Here is an 18,767-nt window from a genome sequence, read left to right as displayed (position 1 = left end):
GCAGCTATTGGATACAAAGTTCGGCCACGTTGCTCCTTATAGCCCCTTACATCAACCGCGATCATAGCGTATTATGCCGCAAAATGTGATGATTCGCTGTGGATGCTAAATAGAGAGATCTGCGACCTGCGGCGCGAACGCGATGCAAGGGATGCGCTGGACGGGGGACAGCCCTGGCTGACATTCCCCTGCGAAGGGTTCTACATTTTTAGCATCGGAGTCAATGCGCTACCACGTATATTTCAGGCCGATTATTTGTGGTACACGTTTCCGCCAAGGGGGTCAATGGCGCCTCAAAGTTTATGATCGTACATTATGCCTGGATAATCGCGTGGTTGTCTGCGAATAAAGCCGAAGGGTCGCTCGACCCAAGTGCCATTTGCTCACTGTCACTGAACTGGGGGTTTGAGAAGTTTAACGGCTTAGAAACAGACTGACAATGGAGCTTATTGCCTCTTCACGCAAGTCGAGACTGCATCTACCGACCTTGATGAAACGACCTGCTACTGTAAATACAAACTATCTGAGGACGCTGTCTATGAGATAAATCGCGTACTCTACCCACTAGTCATCAGATTTTGGGAGCGCTCATGATGCTAGCTGCCACATGCTAGCTATGTGAAGCTCTGCCTAAGATTTAGACCATGGAGGCAGTGGCTTCACAACAAACTATATCACCAGGGCCATGTCAGCTGAGACGTAATCAACGATCAAACAAGAGCACAAGAATTCGATGGTCTTTCAAGTTAGTTTAGTAGCACCCTGCCAAGATGACATAGCATAGTCTATTATAGCCTATTCTCATACCAAACAGCATACCCCGAACATGCCATGACTCGCCAAGGTCAGTAGATCTGGGGTTGGCTCTATTCTCGGTTGCTGAACCACTGGTTGTTCAATGAACGCCAAAGAACTGTGGCGCATGGCAAGAGCAATGAAATGTCCTGCCCGATTCAACCTGCGCCCAGCATACCAGTCACTGTGCCTGAAAATTCCGCCAATCAGTTCACCCTTGACTGAAGGGATGCATCAATACAAGGAACTGAGTACAGTGTCCGAAAATACTCTAGTACCGTGTATATATCTCTCGTCAAAAGCCGAAGAGATGTGACTAGTCATGGCTTTCTGCTATTGGTATATATGTCAAGCTATACTACCGTTCGTGTAGCCCCATAGCCCTGACTGAACATCAGCTGTTTCCTAACAGTCATAGTTAGGCTACAATGCGTCCTTGGAGTACAATACTACTCCTCCCGGTCCTGGTGGCCTCATCTACTACAGATCGATGCCGACCTGCACAAGCCAGCTGTCGCAAAGAGTGGTACGTTATGCACGCTTCCTCCCACTGCGGAGCTAACATCACCAGGGGTGACTTGAGCACCCAAGAAAGGACCGACTACATCGACGCAGCCTGGTGTCTTCGAGGACGTCCAGCGGTCCTCCCCAATGATGAGTACCCAGGGGTACGTGATCGCTACGACGACTTCGTAGCGTGAGTGCAAGCTCCCTCCCCACCTATTGTAGCCCTATCCCTCATCTAACAAACCATCAGCACACACATCAACTACACCCTCAACATCCACAACGACGGCCTCCTCCTCCCCTGGCACCGGCACTTCCTCTACCTCTACGAAAAGGCCCTCCAAGACGAATGCAACTACCAGGGAACCGTCCCGTATGCCTATCCCCTCCTCCCTCAAACCATCCCTTCATATATTAGCAACCTCCTAACCCTCAAAATCCCCCAGATACTGGAACTGGCCCCTCAACCCCGACCTAACCACCAGCCCCCTCTTCGACGGCAGTCCAACCTCCCTCTCCGGCAACGGCGCTCCCCAAAACAACACCGCCACCCTCTGCCCCTTAAACATCAATCCCTGTCCATCCCCAGGCACCGGAGGAGGCTGCATCACCACAGGCCCCCTCTCAAACTGGACGGCCCACCTCGGCCCCTTCTCCCTGTCCCAAGTAATCCCCTTCGGCGACCTCCCCGCCAACGCCTTCGCCTACAACCCGCGCTGTCTCATGCGGAACTTCACCACGGACTGGCTCGCCGCCCTGAACACCCAGGACAAAGTAGACAGCATGCTCGCGGCCGCCGATATCCAGGAGTTCTTGGGACTGATGAGTCCCAGTGCGATTGGGTATGCGGGAGCGCATGAAGGCGGACATGCCGGTATCGGAGCGAATATGCTGGATACGTTTGCGTCGACGCAGGACCCGGTGTTCTTTTTGCATCATGCGATGGTGGATCGGGTGTGGACGTTGTGGCAGTTAGAGGATTGGGAGAGTAGAAAGGAGGCTGTGAATGGGACCACGGTGGTGCATGATCCTCCTGGAGCGCCGGTGGTGACATTGGATACGGTGATGGAGTTTGGGGTGTTGGATGTGCCGAGGAGGGTTGAGGAGGTGATGGATACTTTGGGGGGTGAGTATTGTTATCGATATGATTAGTCCTCCTACTAGTTGTATGTATGTTATTTCATTGTAAGCATACCATAAATTCAATATATCGTATATTTCAGGAAAAAGAAGATTCTTAATAAACAGTAGCCTGCTGCACATCAACATGTCCCGAAAACAACTCCTCCTTACCCGGATCCTGCGGCAACTCCACCCCATAAAACTTGCCCAACACATCCTGAATCACATCATAACAAGCCCCATACCGGACGAGCTTCAAATCCCGAAAATTAATAATCGTCGACGACGCCCTCGGCACACTAAACGTGCGCTTCCCATAATCAATCACAATATCCGCCGCCGCGACAATCTCCGGCTCAATCTCCTCAATGCGAACCTTCATGCCCGATCCGGAGATATTCGCCGACGATCCCAGCAGTGGCAGTCCCGCCGCATGACACAACCGAATGAGTTCCTCCTGAAGGGGGCCCCCATTCACCAGCATGGAAAGCGTCCCGTCATGCGTACACCGCGAGAGCAACTCCGGCCCCAGTTTCTGGATGATTGGGTGGTCGGCCCGAAACGGGGCCGCCACGCCGACGGGCAGATCCAGATCCACGGTTAAGGTCCGAACCATGGACTCTTCGCGGGCCGGGAGAATGTGGATTTCTTGGTGGAGCGCGTAGCTTCCGATCATGGCGTGCTTCTTGTGTGGTTTGCGTCGCTTCGTGGTGAAGAGTCGGTCCAGCGCGGCTGGGTCGCTGGCGACGAGCCCGTACCCGATGCTGCCGGGGATTAGGGCGATGCCGCCGTTTTTGATCACGTTGAAGACGCGCTCCGCGTCGCGGGGGACGTCGATCGGGGTGGTTGAGTAGGTCATTGTTCTTGCTTATGTGCTTATGTGTTTGTGTGCTTATGTCTGGGGTATTTGGAGTAGAGTGGAGTGAGAAGGATTCTGATGCTGGTAGTTGCTTGGTGGGGAGAAGGATCTCTGGGGCAAAGGGGGATCCGGGGGAGCTTTTAAGCTATACGGCTTACGTGCGGGGTGCATGGGGAAATAAGGGAAAGGGTGTTCGTGTGACTGTGGTCATGCTGACGCCACTTTCATCATTCGTATCTGTATACACACTTGGTAGTGGTTTGTATGGGGTTAATTCTCCAGCAATCGGGTGGAGTAGTGACGATAGGCAGCAGAGAGAGAACAAAGAAATTTCAGAGCAATTGCCTCGGGTAGACAAGAGGCAATAGACCGAGCACCGGTTTGAAATTGCCTCGTTCGGGCTCGATCATACTTTTTCAGCTGGTGGTTGGTCGTTTGGTGGATCGGACCCTCTGGTTGCTCGGACGGTGTAGCGGTGACCTTGGATTAAACGGAACACGCGGCAGCTTGAACAAGGTTTTGATTCATGCCGGTAGCCGGAATTTCGATTAGGTCGCTTGGACGTGTGCATTCGGCTCTTCGGAATAGACCTGTTCAGGAAGGTGATGAGGGGGTGTTGTTGTTCGAATTGTTCGTATTGTGAACGGTCTCTGATGGTGACGTGCCTGATGGGGTCAAGTCGGGTACCCATCGCTTTTTGCTTTTGCAAAGGGAAGCAAGCAGAGAGTCCTGGAAGAGGATGTTGGATGTTGACGTGGAGATGGTCGGTGTAGGCAGAGGCAGTGATAACGGTTGTGAGTTAATATGATACTAGGTGCAGATGTTCTGTCACTCTTTGCTTTATCACGGAAGAGCATAGCCTTACTACTTGCTCGGTGAAGAACAGCTAAATCTCAGTTCAGTGAGTCCGACAGAAGATCAAGATGGATTCAGGTCAAGCACTAACACGGGCAAGATCATACTATTGTCGAAGTATATCAGTCTCGGCTGTACAGCAGAGGGCGTCTATCAGACTCTAGAAAGGTGCATTCAGGGTAGTGGCCAGTACAAAGCTAGTTCCCTCAATATTCGAGGAGCTCATACAAATTGAGGGATACTACAACGGAGACTGGCTAGATATTCAGTTTCGTTGAAACACTTGCCACGTTATCTAGACTCTTTCAAGCTGAGGTTGCTTGTTCTTCATCGCTGTGAGGGGACTAGAATCGTGGAGGGATTGTGGGCTCTCTATAGCCTTTAATGTGTCTTTACTGACTTTTTATAAAGGTTGATGGTGGAAGTCTTTCAAGATAAAGTGTTCTTGGGCCTCTGGGATTTGATGTGACTATGATCTTCGACAAGTTTGACTCAGTGGAGAAGTATATGGCTACTAGTTTTGAGCTTCGCGATAGATCCATGAACTATGAAGACCACCACTTTTGTTTTCTGACGTGACCCACCTACTTCACTGGTGTGGAATGAGACAAGGGCCACTGTCGGCCTCATATATCCATGCAATCAGTATACTGGTAATAATCTGGCAATCATCGAAACTGGCAGCGCCTCCTATTATGGATGGAAGAGCAGTATACGCAGACTACGTTTGGAGGAATCAAGTGGACAGAAGATGACCACGTTCCTGGCATCTAACTCGTGCAGCTTCCTCGCCAGAGGTCATACAACTAACTTCGGGAGGCAAAGTCATGGAAAGAGATAATTGCGCAGCAGAGTGATTGATCCCGAAAACCTCGGCACGAGACAACTTAAGGGATACACCTACGAAGGTTGTCTTGGGTCTCGTCCACTACGGACATTTCAACAGGCAATTTGTGCGTGTATACGGGGCCTTACAGTCACGATTACGGCCCACCGCCCCGGTTGGAACCGAAACAGGGCAGAGGTAGGGCAGGGAACGGAGCGGTAGGTTCAACTACGGTCTAGATCCAGCCAACGAGCTACTAGAGCCCCGGCAACAAGAGGCGTAACTGAGGTATACCCATGCTCGATTTGCAATCTCCGATCCCTCTTGAAATCCAAACTCCACTGAAAGGCAACCATCTTAGTCGCAATCTCCTAGGTGAGCTCGTAAAGGCAGCATGCGCTAGCCTTCCGCATCAGAATCCTGTTCGTGTTGAATTACCAAAGTACCCACGGCATTGGCAACAGTTTCCGGCAGATACGCTAGTCGCCCTGACATTCTGGCGGTGAGCTTTTGGCAGGGATTGAGAAGCGAAGAGGAAGGGAGAGTATGCAGAAGATAGAAGCAGTCTATGTGTAAATTCCAGTACCGCCCAAGGAACTGCAGGAGGTATTGGATATATCCAGTGACAATACTCCGTATATCCCGTACTATACACCAGAAGTAGGTACGCTGCCTAGACTTAGTGGCTTCGCGCTAAAAATACGCAGATGAAGTTGATAGATCCAACAGAGTGCGGGGAACACATCCTTCAATAAGCTAAAAGAACAAGGTGGCTGGGCCTCTTTTCCGGGGCCAGACGGAGCATCCTTGAATACGGAGGAGTTTTGGCGCATGATTTTAGTGTGAAGCCGCCGAAGCCGACGTTGGTACAGGGATCGTGTCTGAGATGGATGTATCTTTAGGGCCGCAGTGGGGCTACTTCGCGCCGACTCGGTTGCTTGCTGGAAGCTGGCTGAAACAGGCAATGTCATCAGTTCGCCCCGAGGAGTAGAAGACAAAGAATGAAGAACATGAAAGGGAGATGACAGTAGAATAAACTCAAACAAGGTCTTTGTTATGCAGGCCGGCCCGAGATCGGCCGGAGTCTATTTTTGCCGCGGTCGAAAGCGGTCCGAATTCACTCTCTCATCATATAACCGAGAAAGGGCCTAAATGATTCTCTTCCATCATAGCGTTGTGTTGCTTATAACATGGCAGTCCGTAGAGGGTATGCATATCGGACTTTGTTGGCTGCGTTCGAACGATCCCAAGCAGCGATCGCATTGGGGATCTGCATATTGTGTCAAAGATCCGCAAAGGCGGCTCGAGCCGGCCCATGGCGTCTAAAACCGACCGGCCTGTCAGTTGTTCAATCGAGCTGATCACTCGAACGTCGAATTTACACCGGATCCGAAGCTAGAGAGCTTGTGTTTCTATAGAAACAACACTATGATGACTTGGGAGGGTCGCAGATTCCAAATCTGGCAGGTGCCGTACTTGTGTAGTAGTGGAGAAGCCGCTGATATGACTGCTCACACGTTGGCTGTCATCCGAGTTTAGGGATCATTAGTACCTTATACTCCACAGTATCAGAACTTCTATCGAACCTTTTGCGAAATTATCACTTTAATCCGAGCATCGAGCCTTCCAATTGCCCCAGAGAAACGGACTACTACCTGTAGACATATCACCCAGCTTGTTTTTATACCCCCCAACACTACAGGTCACATATGGAGAATGTTTCAGTACCTGCTTCAGACCCACTTCCCTACTCAACCGGCAGGTACGGAGGCCATTTCATGGTATATTGGATATATCAGACACAAATTTCCTCGGTGCCGGCGTATAACCTGCCCACCAGTTGGTCAGATCACATCGACAATGCAGTCCGGGACACACGACATCCTTGTGCCTGTACCAGCCACTCATAGCGTGGGAGACACTGTCCATAGATCGACTGACAATGTCTAGTTGCTTTTGACCACATGCATTTCTCACATTGTGTGCGCCGAAAAGGTTTGCTCCGGGTTTTGTGATATAAGGCATAGTCTGTTCCTGATCAGTTTTCACACTTCAACAACACTTAACCACTCGTTAGCCTTGCTCGACTCCCACTACTTTCGTGGCGAATAGGGCTGCAGACCACCATGGCCAGAAATTATTCGAGACGCCAAACCCGGAACAAGCCCGAGACACCCCCACGCACCCCAACAGTATCCAAACGGCCTCCGATTGCATGGAATTACATCGAAGACTGTATGCTACTGAGAGGGATGATCTTGGCTTTGAACGAGGGAACCCTTTCAAAGCAGGTGTTCGAAAAGCTAGTGGCCAAGCAAGGAGATGATCGCTATTCCGCTGATACTGCAAGGTAACTGTTCTCTAAAATCTCGATCAACTCTGAGCCACGAATACTGACTTCACGCTAAGAAAGCGTTATAAATATATTACCAACATATGCCTAGCCGTCGAAAGAGATCGCCGCAACCTCTTTCCACAGGTGATTATGCCGAAGCCCGAGTCGGATACCCAAGCAGAAGTTGCCTATATGAGTGGTCAAGAGCCGGAAGACGACTACTTCCTATCGCCAAATCAGACTCCAGGCTCTAACGCGAGCTCATCCCCTTCAGTCGAGTCCTCTGTGACCCTTACCCCAAGTCCTCGCCGCAGTCATCGGCGGAACAGTCCTGAAGAGCCTGGGACACCTACTCGCCAATACCGTCGAAAGGGATCTGACCGATGGCCAAGCGGTGCTCCATATCAACGTGAGCGTCCCTCGCGAACAAATCCCCAACCGCCCGCAAGAACTCCTGCGCCTCCCAGGCGTTCTCAGGGACCTAATATCTCGCGAGATCCTCGTCAGTCACGCTCTAGGTATCGAACGCCAGCGACCGCTCAAAATTCCAGGGTCGAAAGCCAACAATGGAACATTGAAGCATCGTTCAGCCATGGTTGAGGGTCAATTTACTCATTGAATACTATTATTCTGCTTCTCACTCGATTCGAATTTCTGTTTCTCTTTTACTGGAGAGAATTAGCAGATGCTGGACTTGTCGCCCGTTAGTTTATACTTGCCTTTCTGCTCGAATGTTCTTTGATCCTTTCATCTTGGCATTATTTTTGAGATAAGAGCAGAATCGACATAGTCTATGTTGTCCTCTTCCTCTTGAGCTTAGCTCCTTCTTTTCTTTATCTTTGGTTTTTCTTCGGGCGTTACTCTGCTATCATGTGTTCACTTTAACCTAATCTCACCTGCCATAAAAGGATGACGGACGATGTATTAGTTAGTTTAGTTATAAAAAGTGAAATGTTACTTAGGATGAAAGTTATCTGATTCTTATTGCAAGGTCTTTCTCTCTCTCTCTCTCTCTGTGTGTGTATGTGTATGGTTTTTTTTTTTTTTTTTATATTATTTTTCTTTTCTTTCTTCAACACAAACCACTTTTGCTTACCTATGTCCTTGTCTCTGAAACAGATTGTTATTTTTCTTCGATAGTGCTCATGTGACTTAGTTGAGTGTCTCTAGGTTCCACAGCAGCAATTGAACGCCACCAAGGCTGTCAGGGTCATAAGATCACTCCACTCATGCGCTATGTCAGGTTAGTGATTCATGCCTGGTTTTCAGTGATAATCTGTGTCTCGGTTCAGATATTCCCTCTCGAGTTGTTCTCATACAGATGAGTGTGATTGGTTCATTCTAGTAAAGACTAGTATCTTACGAATGAAAGTGAATGGGTGTGCTACGTTTGAAACTTTTTGATAAACGAAGTAGAATACCATTAATTAGTCGATGCCTACATACACAACTGAAATCCCAGATCATCCTTAGTCAAAAATCAATAAACACAGCACATCATAACTCATATCTCCCTCATCTTCCACACACTACAGCTTCCTACAACACCCCCACACAAATATAATACCCCAACCACAAATTCGTACAACCCGTCCCCACCGCCGGATTCCAAGCGATGATATCCGTCACCGACACCCCCTTCTTCTGTGCCACGGTGGTACAGGTATCCCCAGATGCTACCAGATAAAAGGCGTCGCAGTTACTCACCATCCCCGACTGAGTCGGCAGTGGGGTGGTCACGCTCGTGGTGGTGGTGGTAGTAGATATGGTTGTGGTGGTGGTAGTAGTGTCACTCACTCCGGTGCAGACATAGTACCCCAGCCAGAGAGTTTCGCAGCCAGTGCCAACGCTAGGATTCCACGAGTAGAAGTTGGCAAGGGTGATGCCGGCGCTGGAGGCAATGGTGGCGCAGGTGTCGGTGCTGGTTACCAGGTGGAACGAGTCGCAGTTGCTGGTCATTCCGGGCTGGATTGGAGAGGGGGTAGTCACGGCATTGTTGGCTGCAGCTCTGACTGCGAGGAGGGTGGTGGGAGTGCCGGCACGGGGGATGTGTGCTGCGGCGAGGGAGGAGAGGAGGGTGAAGATGGTGAGGTATGTGAGATGCATGGTTGATATGCTAGTAGTAGTAGTATCTCAGTTGAGGGTAGAGAGGCTGTTTTTGAGGATGAGAATGAGTCTGGATGGGAGGATACGGTGTGGTTTATATAGCCATGATGGCAAGGGTGTCTTCATGGTAGTATGGGTGAGATACTATCATGGACACCTATCTTGCCCTCCCCCCATCAGGCAAGCGATGTCTTTGGGGTATCCTGGCCGATGATGCTGTATCTTGGATAGCGAGGATACTCTGTAAATGTCTCACCACAATGGACATTCCGGGTAAATCGGGTAACGAGGTCTTGCTTCCGGGTGTTACCTTGTGACATGGGACTCACCCACTCAGTAGGACTGATAGCGGTAGCCTTCCCTTTCTGCACGACGTCTCTTCATATCCGTGATGGCAGTCCCGCTCCAGGCAGTCAACACCGGGTATTCCATATCGAAGAAGTTGACTCTGCAGGGTCTAGTCCTAATATTAGCTCCCTTTTAATGCTGCACAGTTTGATCCGCAGCAGACCGAGACAACGGTGAACCACTCGGGAATCAGGGAACTGGTATGTCAGGCGTCCTACAGACCGGGATCGCATGGAACCTGGGAGAGAAGGCTGGGCACAAAAGCGAGATGTCTCACAAGTACAGAGTGCTGACTGGAGAGGTTTTATCGGACCCCTGTTCGAACTTGAACTAGTTATCAATAGTGGATGAGCTTGCATTCGGCTAGACGTTTTTTGATACCACGCACCTGCCCACCAATTGCCTGACACTTCCTGAATTGGAAGGCATCGTCAAAAGGCTAGACTAGTGTTTCTGCAATGCAACAGCGCCACTCCTGTCACTCTGGGTCTTGGTGTCATGGAGTGCTTCGAAGAGGAGGGACGAAATGCGGGGAATTGGCCGCGGGGAACGGGCCGGAATGATGAAGGCGTCAGGAACACCACTGGCGTCGAGATGGCATCGTGTCCATCGGCAGTCCATTATGCCACTCAAATTATCTGCATGATGGAGCATATGCTCATCAGTCATCACACTTCTCTTGGACCTGTTTGACTGAGCCAGACATTGCTTCGATACGAACTGACGTGAGATTATAACGGTGGCGTCGGTAGTGCGGAGTAGCTGTTGCTTGCTTGCTTACTTGGTCGTACAGCAGCACCATCACCTTTTCCATCACATCAACCCATCACTCGCTGCTCACATGGTCGTCAAGCGTCTGAGGCTTCTGAGCGGGGAAGTGGAAATGTCTCAAGCCACGGCGAGTGACATGTCTGACCTCATGGAACGGCTGGATATATGGTAGATGCTGAGTGACTAGCCGGGTTCAATAGTCGATAGCATCTAAAGTAGAAAGAATTGCAAAATGATCCCATAATTTTCGGGGTGTAAAGTAAGCACCTCTCTTCGATTTCCGGTCTAAGTTCATGAAAGGTTCTCCTAGGCGTTCTGCCTGGTAGGTTAAGAATACACTGGACCATCAGAATCAATGAAAACAATTTATTGGTTATCATAAATCGACGATACATAGTAGTAACGAGCGAACTAATTCCTGTGGAATGCTCAGTGATCGCTCCCATGCCGGGCAAGGCAGAAGTCGGGTGTGTGCCGAACGCTGAGCATCGAACCAGTACGTTTCTGGAGCGATTCTTCATCAAGATACTGCAGCTCAACGTGGTCTCATATTTTCCGGCTACAGAGGTCGGGCAGATTGGAGGCAACGCCAGTAGTATCACGTGTCTTGATACCATGATCAACTGAAACGGAATTTGAGGAAGCTACTATCACGGCTAGTCGGGAGGAATATCAGAACTCATGTTCAAGTGACTACGCAGTCTGTCCAGAAGTAGATACACTCCCGAGTCTCCATGTTTCAGAGCGACGTAGAATGGCCTATACGCCTCTTCTAAGAGATCCGCGTTTAGGAGATCACCCCCATCAACATACCCAAGCAAATAAGTCAGCATTGCCATCCAGTAAGCTTCGTGAGGTGTATCGTAATCGCGACACATCAGAAGGATGAGAGCTTCGCAGTACCTTGGGGCACTCGGGACTCGGACGGAAGAATGACATGGAGAGAAACGCCCACTACCACGGCCCAAGATTGCGGTAGGAAGCCGAACGTCGGACGCAGACATGATATTTAAATCGTGGGCCTGTGGGGCCATTTCGAAGTCGGGAAAAGCCCAAAGGACATCGGATTTTCGATGTAATGACACAGCAGTCTCACTATCCAAGTGTAGATGCACAGAGGGAGGACGGCTGCATTGCGAATCTTCAAATAGGCATTCTGAGCCTTCCGTGCAAAGAGGAAAGCCTGCTTTAGTGAGCGCGGAGAAGGCGACGTCTAGTAGCGCATCTGGCACGACGAAGTCAACACCATCAACAATAGTGGGCACCCCATACACCGTGAGTAGATAATTACCCCAAAGAAGGCTGGGGACATGAGCTTCGTCGAGGAGCGAAGAGATCGATGCGACGAGGTCGTTATCTAGATGGTAGCCACGAACATCATAGTTAGCCGCCATCTTATCAGGTATAGATCGTCAAGCGATCAACCATCAGGAAGGCTGAGAGGGCAAGATCGACCGAGACGAGGGTGAACAAGGCAAGATTCTTTAAGTAATAAATACCATGCGACTGTTTACCATTGTTTGCGAGGCAACACGAGTGGCTCGAACTGTCCAGGTAACTAAGTATTAGCACGTGAATATCCAAATACAGTGGGTCACATGGAAGGTAGTCATTATAGTTGATGGTGAATTAACAGAAGAGTGATTGCGCATCCTAGCTATAGGAATGCCTCAATCATTAGTAGTATGTTACTACTTGACCCTGTTACTCACGTGATCATGACTGGGGATCTCCGCGGCAATTGGTCCCCACTGATAAGGGACAACATCCAAAAGCTCCGAAAGCTCCTCTAGACTCACTCCCACAATTCACAACGCACAACGCACATCAAGACCAAGGGACGACATCTCTCTCGTGCTCAATGTCCTTATTATAACTAGCTTAGTCCAGTGTCTGCACCGAATCAGACCGTCCTCCACACAATGACTGAACTTCTATGCCGCGGGCGGGGAGTCGCGCCGCTCCTGTCATCCCTTCGCTATCCCCGCACAAATCCAGCTCACCAAGCCGCCAGATTAGCCAGCTGCAACCCCATGATACTTACTGGTGGGTAAGCATGGATATTTTACATCTTTCATGCTATTTGAATGACCACTTCTTAGCCGGCAACGTCATTATTATGAATCATGAGTCGTCCACCTATTCTTTTCCGCTGATAGTTAGCCATCAAATAGATAATTCATCATTGCGAAGCCAGCATGTTTTCAACTATAACCCTACACCCTCCATTTCAAACCAAATACCATGGCTAGGCGTCTCACAACTGAGATCCCACCACACAACACCCAAAAACAAAAGCAGTGACCCCAGCCCGAAACCCCAAACCAGCAAACCAATCTCCCTCCCCACAACCCCTGACCCCGACATCCCACACCTCAATGCCTCTCAAAATGTGCACATGACCAAAATCGCAGCCAAACCCGTCACCGACCGACTCGCAACAGCAACCTGCCACATCCAATTCTCCAACCCGCGGCCCTGGGAGATCCTGCGCGGCGGCGGTATGACCAAAAAGGGTGATGTGTCTAGTGTAGCTCGCATCGCGGGGATCATGGCGGCGAAGAGGACCCCGGATATTATTCCCTTATGTCATCCGGGGATTGGGATCACGGGGGTGGAGGTGGATGTGGAGTTGCTGGATCCGGAGACTGCGGCGAAGGATAGTGATGGGTGGGGTGATTTGGGACACGGGGCCATGCGGGTGGTGGCTAGTGTGAGTTGTTTAGGACGGACGGGGGTGGAGATGGAGGCGATGACGGCGACCATGGGGGCGGCGTTGACGGTTTATGATATGTTGAAGGCGGTGGATAAGGGGATGGTAGTTTCGGGGGTGAGGTTGTTGGAGAAGAAGGGAGGGAAGAGTGGGCATTGGGTTAGGGATGGTACTACCATTACTACTGGTACTAGTAGTGATGGTGGTAGTGGTGGTGGGAAGTGAATTATTCATCTATATATTGTCTATGATAGATATGTATGGCAGATCTAGCTGGTGTACAGATAGGCATATTCGGCCTAGTACAGAATCACACTGTCTAGGCTGGAGAATCCCGTGGCAACGCCTCCCTCGTTGACGTCTTTGCCCTTGGTCCGCATGAGCCAGCCTCCCTGTTCGTTGTGCAGAACCTTGCCTTCAGCTTGGTCCCAAAGGATCGTGCCGTAGATGCCCAGTTCTCCGATGACATGTCCGCTGAGGACCTCGCCGTCTGGTCGCAGCGCCACGTTCTTGGCCTCGGCTGGCGGCTGGATCAGCTCCATCAGGATCCATCGTTTCCATTCCGTCTCAGGGAGGGATCGCAGGAAGTCAGGGATCGCTTCTTTGTAGATGTTGTTTCCACCGCCCTCACGCTGGGGTTTCAGCACGTGGTTGGCTGCTGTTTCGGGGGTCAAGGCAAGATTCCGCCCACGGCCACTCGACGAGAGGTCATATTGCGGAGCAAAGGTCGCCCGCAGCCTTTCAATCGTTGTTGAGTCGGTACCAGCGAGAAACTTGGCAAGATGATCCGGCCCCTGGGCTTCCGCGAGCACCTGCTGTACGATCTTAGAACCCGCAAGTTGGTTCAGGACAGTGGGGCATTTGATGGCGGCGGAACGCTCCAGATGGATACGAGCATCCCAGTCCCGCTCGGATTTATAGTCTGTCGGCGTGTAGAAGGAACGGAGGTACACTGTTGTAACTTCGAATTCTACTCCTTCAGCGTGAGGAGGACGGTAGATAAGTGGCCGGGAAGGATTGGATGCAGGAATGTGAGTGTGGGTGAAGACTTCGGAACTGAGCAGGCGAAATACGGGAATTTTGTGAGCCTGGGTTAGTTGCCTCGACAGGGCTAATTGATCAAAAACGTTCCTTTCACCTTCCTGGACAACAAAGATGATGCAGGTAGGTAGGGCTGGTGATGACTTGGACGATCCATAGGCAGTGTGTGCTGCAGCCAAGCCCGCAGACAGGGTCTCCACAGAAGTGTTCTTGGGGGGCTGGCTCGAGCTAAGTAGAGGATGCGACGGATAAGCGATGGGATGACCCGGTGGGGAGTTGAGGAGCTCGGTATGCAGGGAAGTCACGAGCGTTGACAACCCGCCGAAGGAGGAGGAGATAGTGTTGAACTCGACCTGCTTCAAGGAGGGAGTAGACGAGGCAGACGGAACGTGAGGCATGTAATCGGACCGATAGAGACCGAGAGAGAGATTCTGGACGTAGCCTTCCTTTTTAACTGCGAGGTGAACATTCCAGAGGTGCGAGATGAAGTCGTCCACGTCAATGAGGCTAAAGTGAAGATCGGTTTAGCATCTACATCTGCAGCTCGAAGACCAAACGAAGCACTGCAGAACGCAACAGAACGCGCTCCATAAAGCTGAAAACAGGTTGATAGATTAGAGGTGCCCCTTACTCTTCCATGATGTCCCCAATCCATTGTTCATCACAGGTGATTGCGGCATAGAGTTGGTTGTACACCGTCTGGAGGGCCTGGGCCTCTTCGAAGCAGGATTTGGGGAAAGGACTGGGAAACAGAGTAACCGGGGCACTGGTCGCCACGACGCCTTGAGGATCTGACTCTTTGGAGATGAAAGTCGGCGCAGGACGGATCATCAATCCTTGTTGAACAGTCCAATCTTTCACCGTCCGAACCAGGAACTCCTTCTGTGCGGGGTTCAGGTGGGGAGGATAATCGGCGTAGACGGAGTCGGCCATTGCGAAGATTGCTCAAAAGACGTGTCCGAAAGTACCTGACAAGTCCGCGGCAACGGTAATGCTAACCCAAGGGCCCAATTCACAAAGACAGTGGCAGAAGATGAAGCAAAAGTAGTGGTAGAAGAAATCTAGTAATCTGCGGGGAGGCTGCCGATCACGTAACGGCATGGCGCGGAGGGGCATCACGATCTGATTAATAATCAATCATCCGGGCTGACTGCACGTCAGGTGACCAGCACTAAACTTAGTTGCGCAAGTGCACCGTCTGGCTCCCCTCAACCGACCAGCACTACGGCGGTCCAGAAGCACGACGGATTCGCAGGCGCGACTACGGGCGACTACGGGGCACAGCAAGCACCCCCAGTGTCTTGAGCAGTCACTCTCCGACTTCAGCTTCCCCAACTTCCTCCACACTCCACCCAGCTGGGCTGGCTGGGTTGCTGTCCCCCCAGGCACTACCTCCGCTGGGGAGGGTGTGTCGCCTCCCCCGTTCATTCCGCCACCATGGTTTACGACTGGGATGGCAAGCGGGAGATCTGCTATCAGATGTATATCAAGGATAAGAAGGCCCTGGAGGAGATTATGGAGTACATGAAGAATGTCTACCAGTTCGCCCCAAGGTAAGTGGCCCTGTGCGCGCCGTCTTTGATGCTTGTGTGCTCTGTTCATACATCCAACTCCAAATATCTCAAATTTATCCCTTCGCGTCTGAGATCTTGTCTAACACCTGGCGTGATTTATAGTAAACGTGCGTTCCAGACTCAATTCAAACGGTGGGGCTTCCCTTCGAAACAGAATCCCGCGCATAAAAACGCCAAGCTCGTAGCTCGGGTTAAGCAACTATGGGAGAAGAATACCAGCCAGCGGGACATGCTTCGCATACTAAACGAGGAGGGTTTTGAGATCAAAGAGCGGGAGTTGATGCGGGTGCGGGCCAAGAATCGCTGGCTACTTCGGGTCCCCAATGGGATGAAGTCGCAATCACGCATTCAGACCCCAATTCAGCTGCCGGAAGACGAAGGACTCCTCGCCCTCCAGCAGGAAGTGTACAAATCCGAAGCGCCGCCTTTCGACGAGACCGAGAACCTCCCCACCCCCACAACAGACTCCCCTACTTCCCCCAATCTACCTCCCGAGGTCCTTGCCAAGCGCAAGGAGCGTCTCGAGCGACTGAAAGCCGAAAGCGAAGAGCGATGGGCAAGCAGGAAGCGTCGCCGTCGGACTCGCGGATGGGCAGGGCTGCCCGCTGACCCGCCGGGACCTCCGCGCTTCCCCTCCGAGACGACCATTGATGAGAGCAAAAAGTATCTCGGACTGGACAATGCGATGTATCGCCAGGTACGGGATCAGTTCCAACGGATCTGTGAAGAAGCAGGCTTCATCAAGAAGACCGTTGCGGGGCCTGAGAGATGGCAGGATGCCAAGAACAAACTCATTGAGGGATCACCGCATCTCCAGCAGGTGTTCTGGCATGATCCCAACCAGTTGGAAGCCAAGACACTTGCTCTGGATGTGCTATGCACCGATGTGACGAAGAGGATGAGGACCTTGGAACGGCGAATGACCATTGCTGAGGCCAAGAATGTCCTCGGGATCAATCCGGAGGAAAGCCGCCAGATACGGAATGCATTCTACAACACCCTGAAGGCGGACCATTTTACGAGTAAGCTGGAGGCTGGCGACGAACACTGGAAGGAGCTAAAGGACCAATGGATCCAAAACTCGGACCTTCTCCGCCAGATTCTTGCGCCAGGCCCGGCAGACCCGGAGCACACGGCGAAAGTGAAGGCGTTGGAAGTGCTGTGCCGCGACGTCATGAAGCGGCTTCGGGATGACCAGACCAAGCGCGATCCCGCCCGCAAGCCATCTGTCCCTCACCAACCCGCCCCCCATTCGGAACCGGAGAGTCCTCCGGTTAGCAGCAGCTACGGAAGTGGCATTGCCAATGGAATTAGTACACTCGCCTCGCAGGCGCTGGCCAGTGCTCCAAGTGACCTCAGTGACATGCAAATCGATCCCTCCTTGCTACAAGCCGCCAATGACCCGTCCTTCGCGACGGCGGGCCCATCCGATTCTGTAGCTGCTTTTGGTTATGTAGATCCGATGCTGGGGCCGTCGGTGGTGCACGTCCCTGTATACCTTCGTATCCACCCACAGAGTCCGCTTCATGGAGACTCGAAAACGTGGGTGGAGAAGCTGACGGCGCGGTCGGTGGCTGAACTGCACCAGATCGTCGGCGAGAAGTACCCAGACGCGGTGGTCACGAAGATCGAGGGAATGGACCGCGACGAGAAGGGCAATGAGATTCCGTTCGTAATTGACGAAGATCATGAGCTCGACGCGTACTTGACCCACGTTCAGGGGAGGAAAGCCACCTTTGTGTTTTGCTTGAACTAACATACAACTAATGAAACTCTGTGAAGGGAATGCCACAGGGTGTGATCCTTATACTAGCTAGCAAAAAGTGTTACTATAATTGCCAAATCCAGAAGACATAATACCCATGAAGCCATCCTCCACAGACCAGCTAGATGTAAAACTTCCAGACTCATTCATCTGACATTGATCTATGATGTTTGACCCGTAGCAAAACACATGTAGTACATACAGAGCAGAGAATATAATTACATATACTACCATACATATTCCTCTCCCCCTAAAGTTGAAACCCCGAATCCAGACACAGGACACTATTCCAGAGGGATCAATGGATCAACAGATCAATGACAAGCCTTCCCAAACTTCCTCAACCGAAAATAATTATACGGCAACGGGGCCAAATAACCCGCCGTCACAGACGTAGCTGCAGCAGTCCAAAACATCGGATCAGCCAAATCCACCATGCCCCCCGTGAGATGATAATCGACCAGATTCTCCGCCGTCTCCATAGCCAGCATCGACACCATGCTCATTCCCATAGCGGTGCGGACTGCTGCTGGCCAGGAGAGTTGGTCGGCGCCCCGACGGAGAAGAATGGTCTCGAGGATGATGGAGGTGGATATTCCTGAGGTCACTGTACTCTTTGTAAGTTTTTGACAATAGGAGGGTGTGAGGAAGAGGAAGAGGAAGAGGAAGAGGGACACATACTTGAGGCACCCATGATCAGGCCCATGCCTAGATGGGGATAGTAGGTTTGAAGGATCCATAGTGCGGAGAAATCACCCAGTGTGCAGCCGATGAGGCACCGGAGGGTGTTGATGCTGGCTCGTTTCCAGGCTGGTTTGTTTGTCCAGAAGGTGAGGTTTGTCCATGTTGATTGTGGTGGTGGTGGTGGTGGTGGTGGTGGTGCTGGTTCTGTGGTTGTTGAACATGGTGTTGTTTTGTGACAGCTTGGGGTGGTCTGGGCGGATCGGCAGGCTTGTGCTGGGGAGGAGGTGGAAAAGAGACGGCGAGTGTATGGAGGTAGTCGGAGGATTGGTGTAGTCTTATGTACTATCATCTTGGAGGTCTTGGTGGAAGAACAATAATTGTAGGGGAAGTAGCTCTGCTAGTAGTAATGTTTTTTTCATCTATATATGGGGTTCTGTTTTTCACGCGAAAAAGACGCATTCCCGAT

The 18,767-nt window shown here is 51.2% G+C and overlaps 10 protein-coding genes across 10 annotated transcripts; 4 read left to right on the top strand and 6 right to left on the bottom strand.

The window, feature by feature from the left end:
- Positions 1-1,223: 1,223 nt before the first annotated feature.
- ASPBRDRAFT_130999 (tyrosinase family protein) lies at positions 1,224-2,454 on the top strand (the record flags this gene model as incomplete). The annotated part of the gene is made up of 3 exons (XM_067618285.1): positions 1,224-1,492; positions 1,553-1,675; positions 1,749-2,454. The coding sequence occupies 3 exons, from the start codon at positions 1,224-1,226 to the stop codon at positions 2,452-2,454; spliced, it is 1,098 nt and encodes a 365-aa protein (XP_067476893.1).
- Positions 2,143-3,592, bottom strand: ASPBRDRAFT_46002 (uncharacterized protein). The gene has a single exon (XM_067625524.1). It carries the CDS (start codon positions 3,281-3,283, stop codon positions 2,540-2,542), a length of 744 nt encoding a protein of 247 aa, XP_067476892.1. The 5' UTR covers positions 3,284-3,592; the 3' UTR covers positions 2,143-2,539.
- Positions 3,593-7,090: 3,498 nt separating this feature from the next.
- Positions 7,091-7,899, top strand: ASPBRDRAFT_198286 (uncharacterized protein; the record flags this gene model as incomplete). The annotated part of the gene is made up of 2 exons (XM_067621188.1): positions 7,091-7,314; positions 7,374-7,899. The coding sequence occupies 2 exons, from the start codon at positions 7,091-7,093 to the stop codon at positions 7,897-7,899; spliced, it is 750 nt and encodes a 249-aa protein (XP_067476891.1).
- Positions 7,900-8,838: 939 nt separating this feature from the next.
- Positions 8,839-9,405, bottom strand: ASPBRDRAFT_130485 (LysM peptidoglycan-binding domain-containing protein; the record flags this gene model as incomplete). The annotated part of the gene is made up of 1 exon (XM_067618228.1): positions 8,839-9,405. The coding sequence occupies one exon, from the start codon at positions 9,403-9,405 to the stop codon at positions 8,839-8,841; it is 567 nt and encodes a 188-aa protein (XP_067476890.1).
- Positions 9,406-10,546: 1,141 nt separating this feature from the next.
- Positions 10,547-11,333, bottom strand: ASPBRDRAFT_284141 (uncharacterized protein). The gene has a single exon (XM_067622506.1). The coding sequence runs from the start codon at positions 11,139-11,141 to the stop codon at positions 10,671-10,673; it is 471 nt and encodes a 156-aa protein (XP_067476889.1). The 5' UTR covers positions 11,142-11,333; the 3' UTR covers positions 10,547-10,670.
- On the bottom strand, positions 10,966-12,101 carry ASPBRDRAFT_45998 (uncharacterized protein). The gene is made up of 2 exons (XM_067625523.1): positions 11,816-12,101; positions 10,966-11,749 (listed from the first exon to the last, which is right to left on the bottom strand). The coding sequence occupies exons 1-2, from the start codon at positions 11,916-11,918 to the stop codon at positions 11,181-11,183; spliced, it is 672 nt and encodes a 223-aa protein (XP_067476888.1). The 5' UTR covers positions 11,919-12,101; the 3' UTR covers positions 10,966-11,180.
- Positions 12,102-12,315: 214 nt separating this feature from the next.
- On the top strand, positions 12,316-13,462 carry ASPBRDRAFT_77074 (cyclic pyranopterin monophosphate synthase; the record flags this gene model as incomplete). Its single annotated transcript, XM_067629347.1, has 2 exons — positions 12,316-12,574; positions 12,718-13,462. The coding sequence occupies exons 1-2, from the start codon at positions 12,447-12,449 to the stop codon at positions 13,460-13,462; spliced, it is 873 nt and encodes a 290-aa protein (XP_067476887.1). The 5' UTR covers positions 12,316-12,446.
- Positions 13,463-13,536: 74 nt separating this feature from the next.
- Positions 13,537-15,211, bottom strand: ASPBRDRAFT_32457 (glutathione synthase; the record flags this gene model as incomplete). Its single annotated transcript, XM_067623019.1, has 2 exons — positions 13,537-14,785; positions 14,910-15,211. 2 exons carry the CDS (start codon positions 15,209-15,211, stop codon positions 13,537-13,539), a joined length of 1,551 nt encoding a protein of 516 aa, XP_067476886.1.
- A 292-nt stretch (positions 15,212-15,503) lies between these two features.
- ASPBRDRAFT_67510 (Clr5 domain-containing protein) lies at positions 15,504-17,724 on the top strand. The gene is made up of 2 exons (XM_067628906.1): positions 15,504-15,831; positions 15,955-17,724. The coding sequence occupies exons 1-2, from the start codon at positions 15,716-15,718 to the stop codon at positions 17,606-17,608; spliced, it is 1,770 nt and encodes a 589-aa protein (XP_067476885.1). The 5' UTR covers positions 15,504-15,715; the 3' UTR covers positions 17,609-17,724.
- Positions 17,725-17,931: 207 nt separating this feature from the next.
- Positions 17,932-18,650, bottom strand: ASPBRDRAFT_32455 (DUF4396 domain-containing protein; the record flags this gene model as incomplete). Its single annotated transcript, XM_067623018.1, has 2 exons — positions 17,932-18,224; positions 18,299-18,650. The coding sequence occupies 2 exons, from the start codon at positions 18,648-18,650 to the stop codon at positions 17,932-17,934; spliced, it is 645 nt and encodes a 214-aa protein (XP_067476884.1).
- Between the last annotated feature and the right edge of the window lie 117 nt (positions 18,651-18,767).

This window comes from Aspergillus brasiliensis (assembly GCF_001889945.1).
Source record: "Aspergillus brasiliensis CBS 101740 unplaced genomic scaffold ASPBRscaffold_10, whole genome shotgun sequence".
NCBI classification, from domain to species: domain Eukaryota; kingdom Fungi; phylum Ascomycota; class Eurotiomycetes; order Eurotiales; family Aspergillaceae; genus Aspergillus; species Aspergillus brasiliensis.
This window is presented reverse-complemented; position numbering and strand designations above follow the sequence as displayed.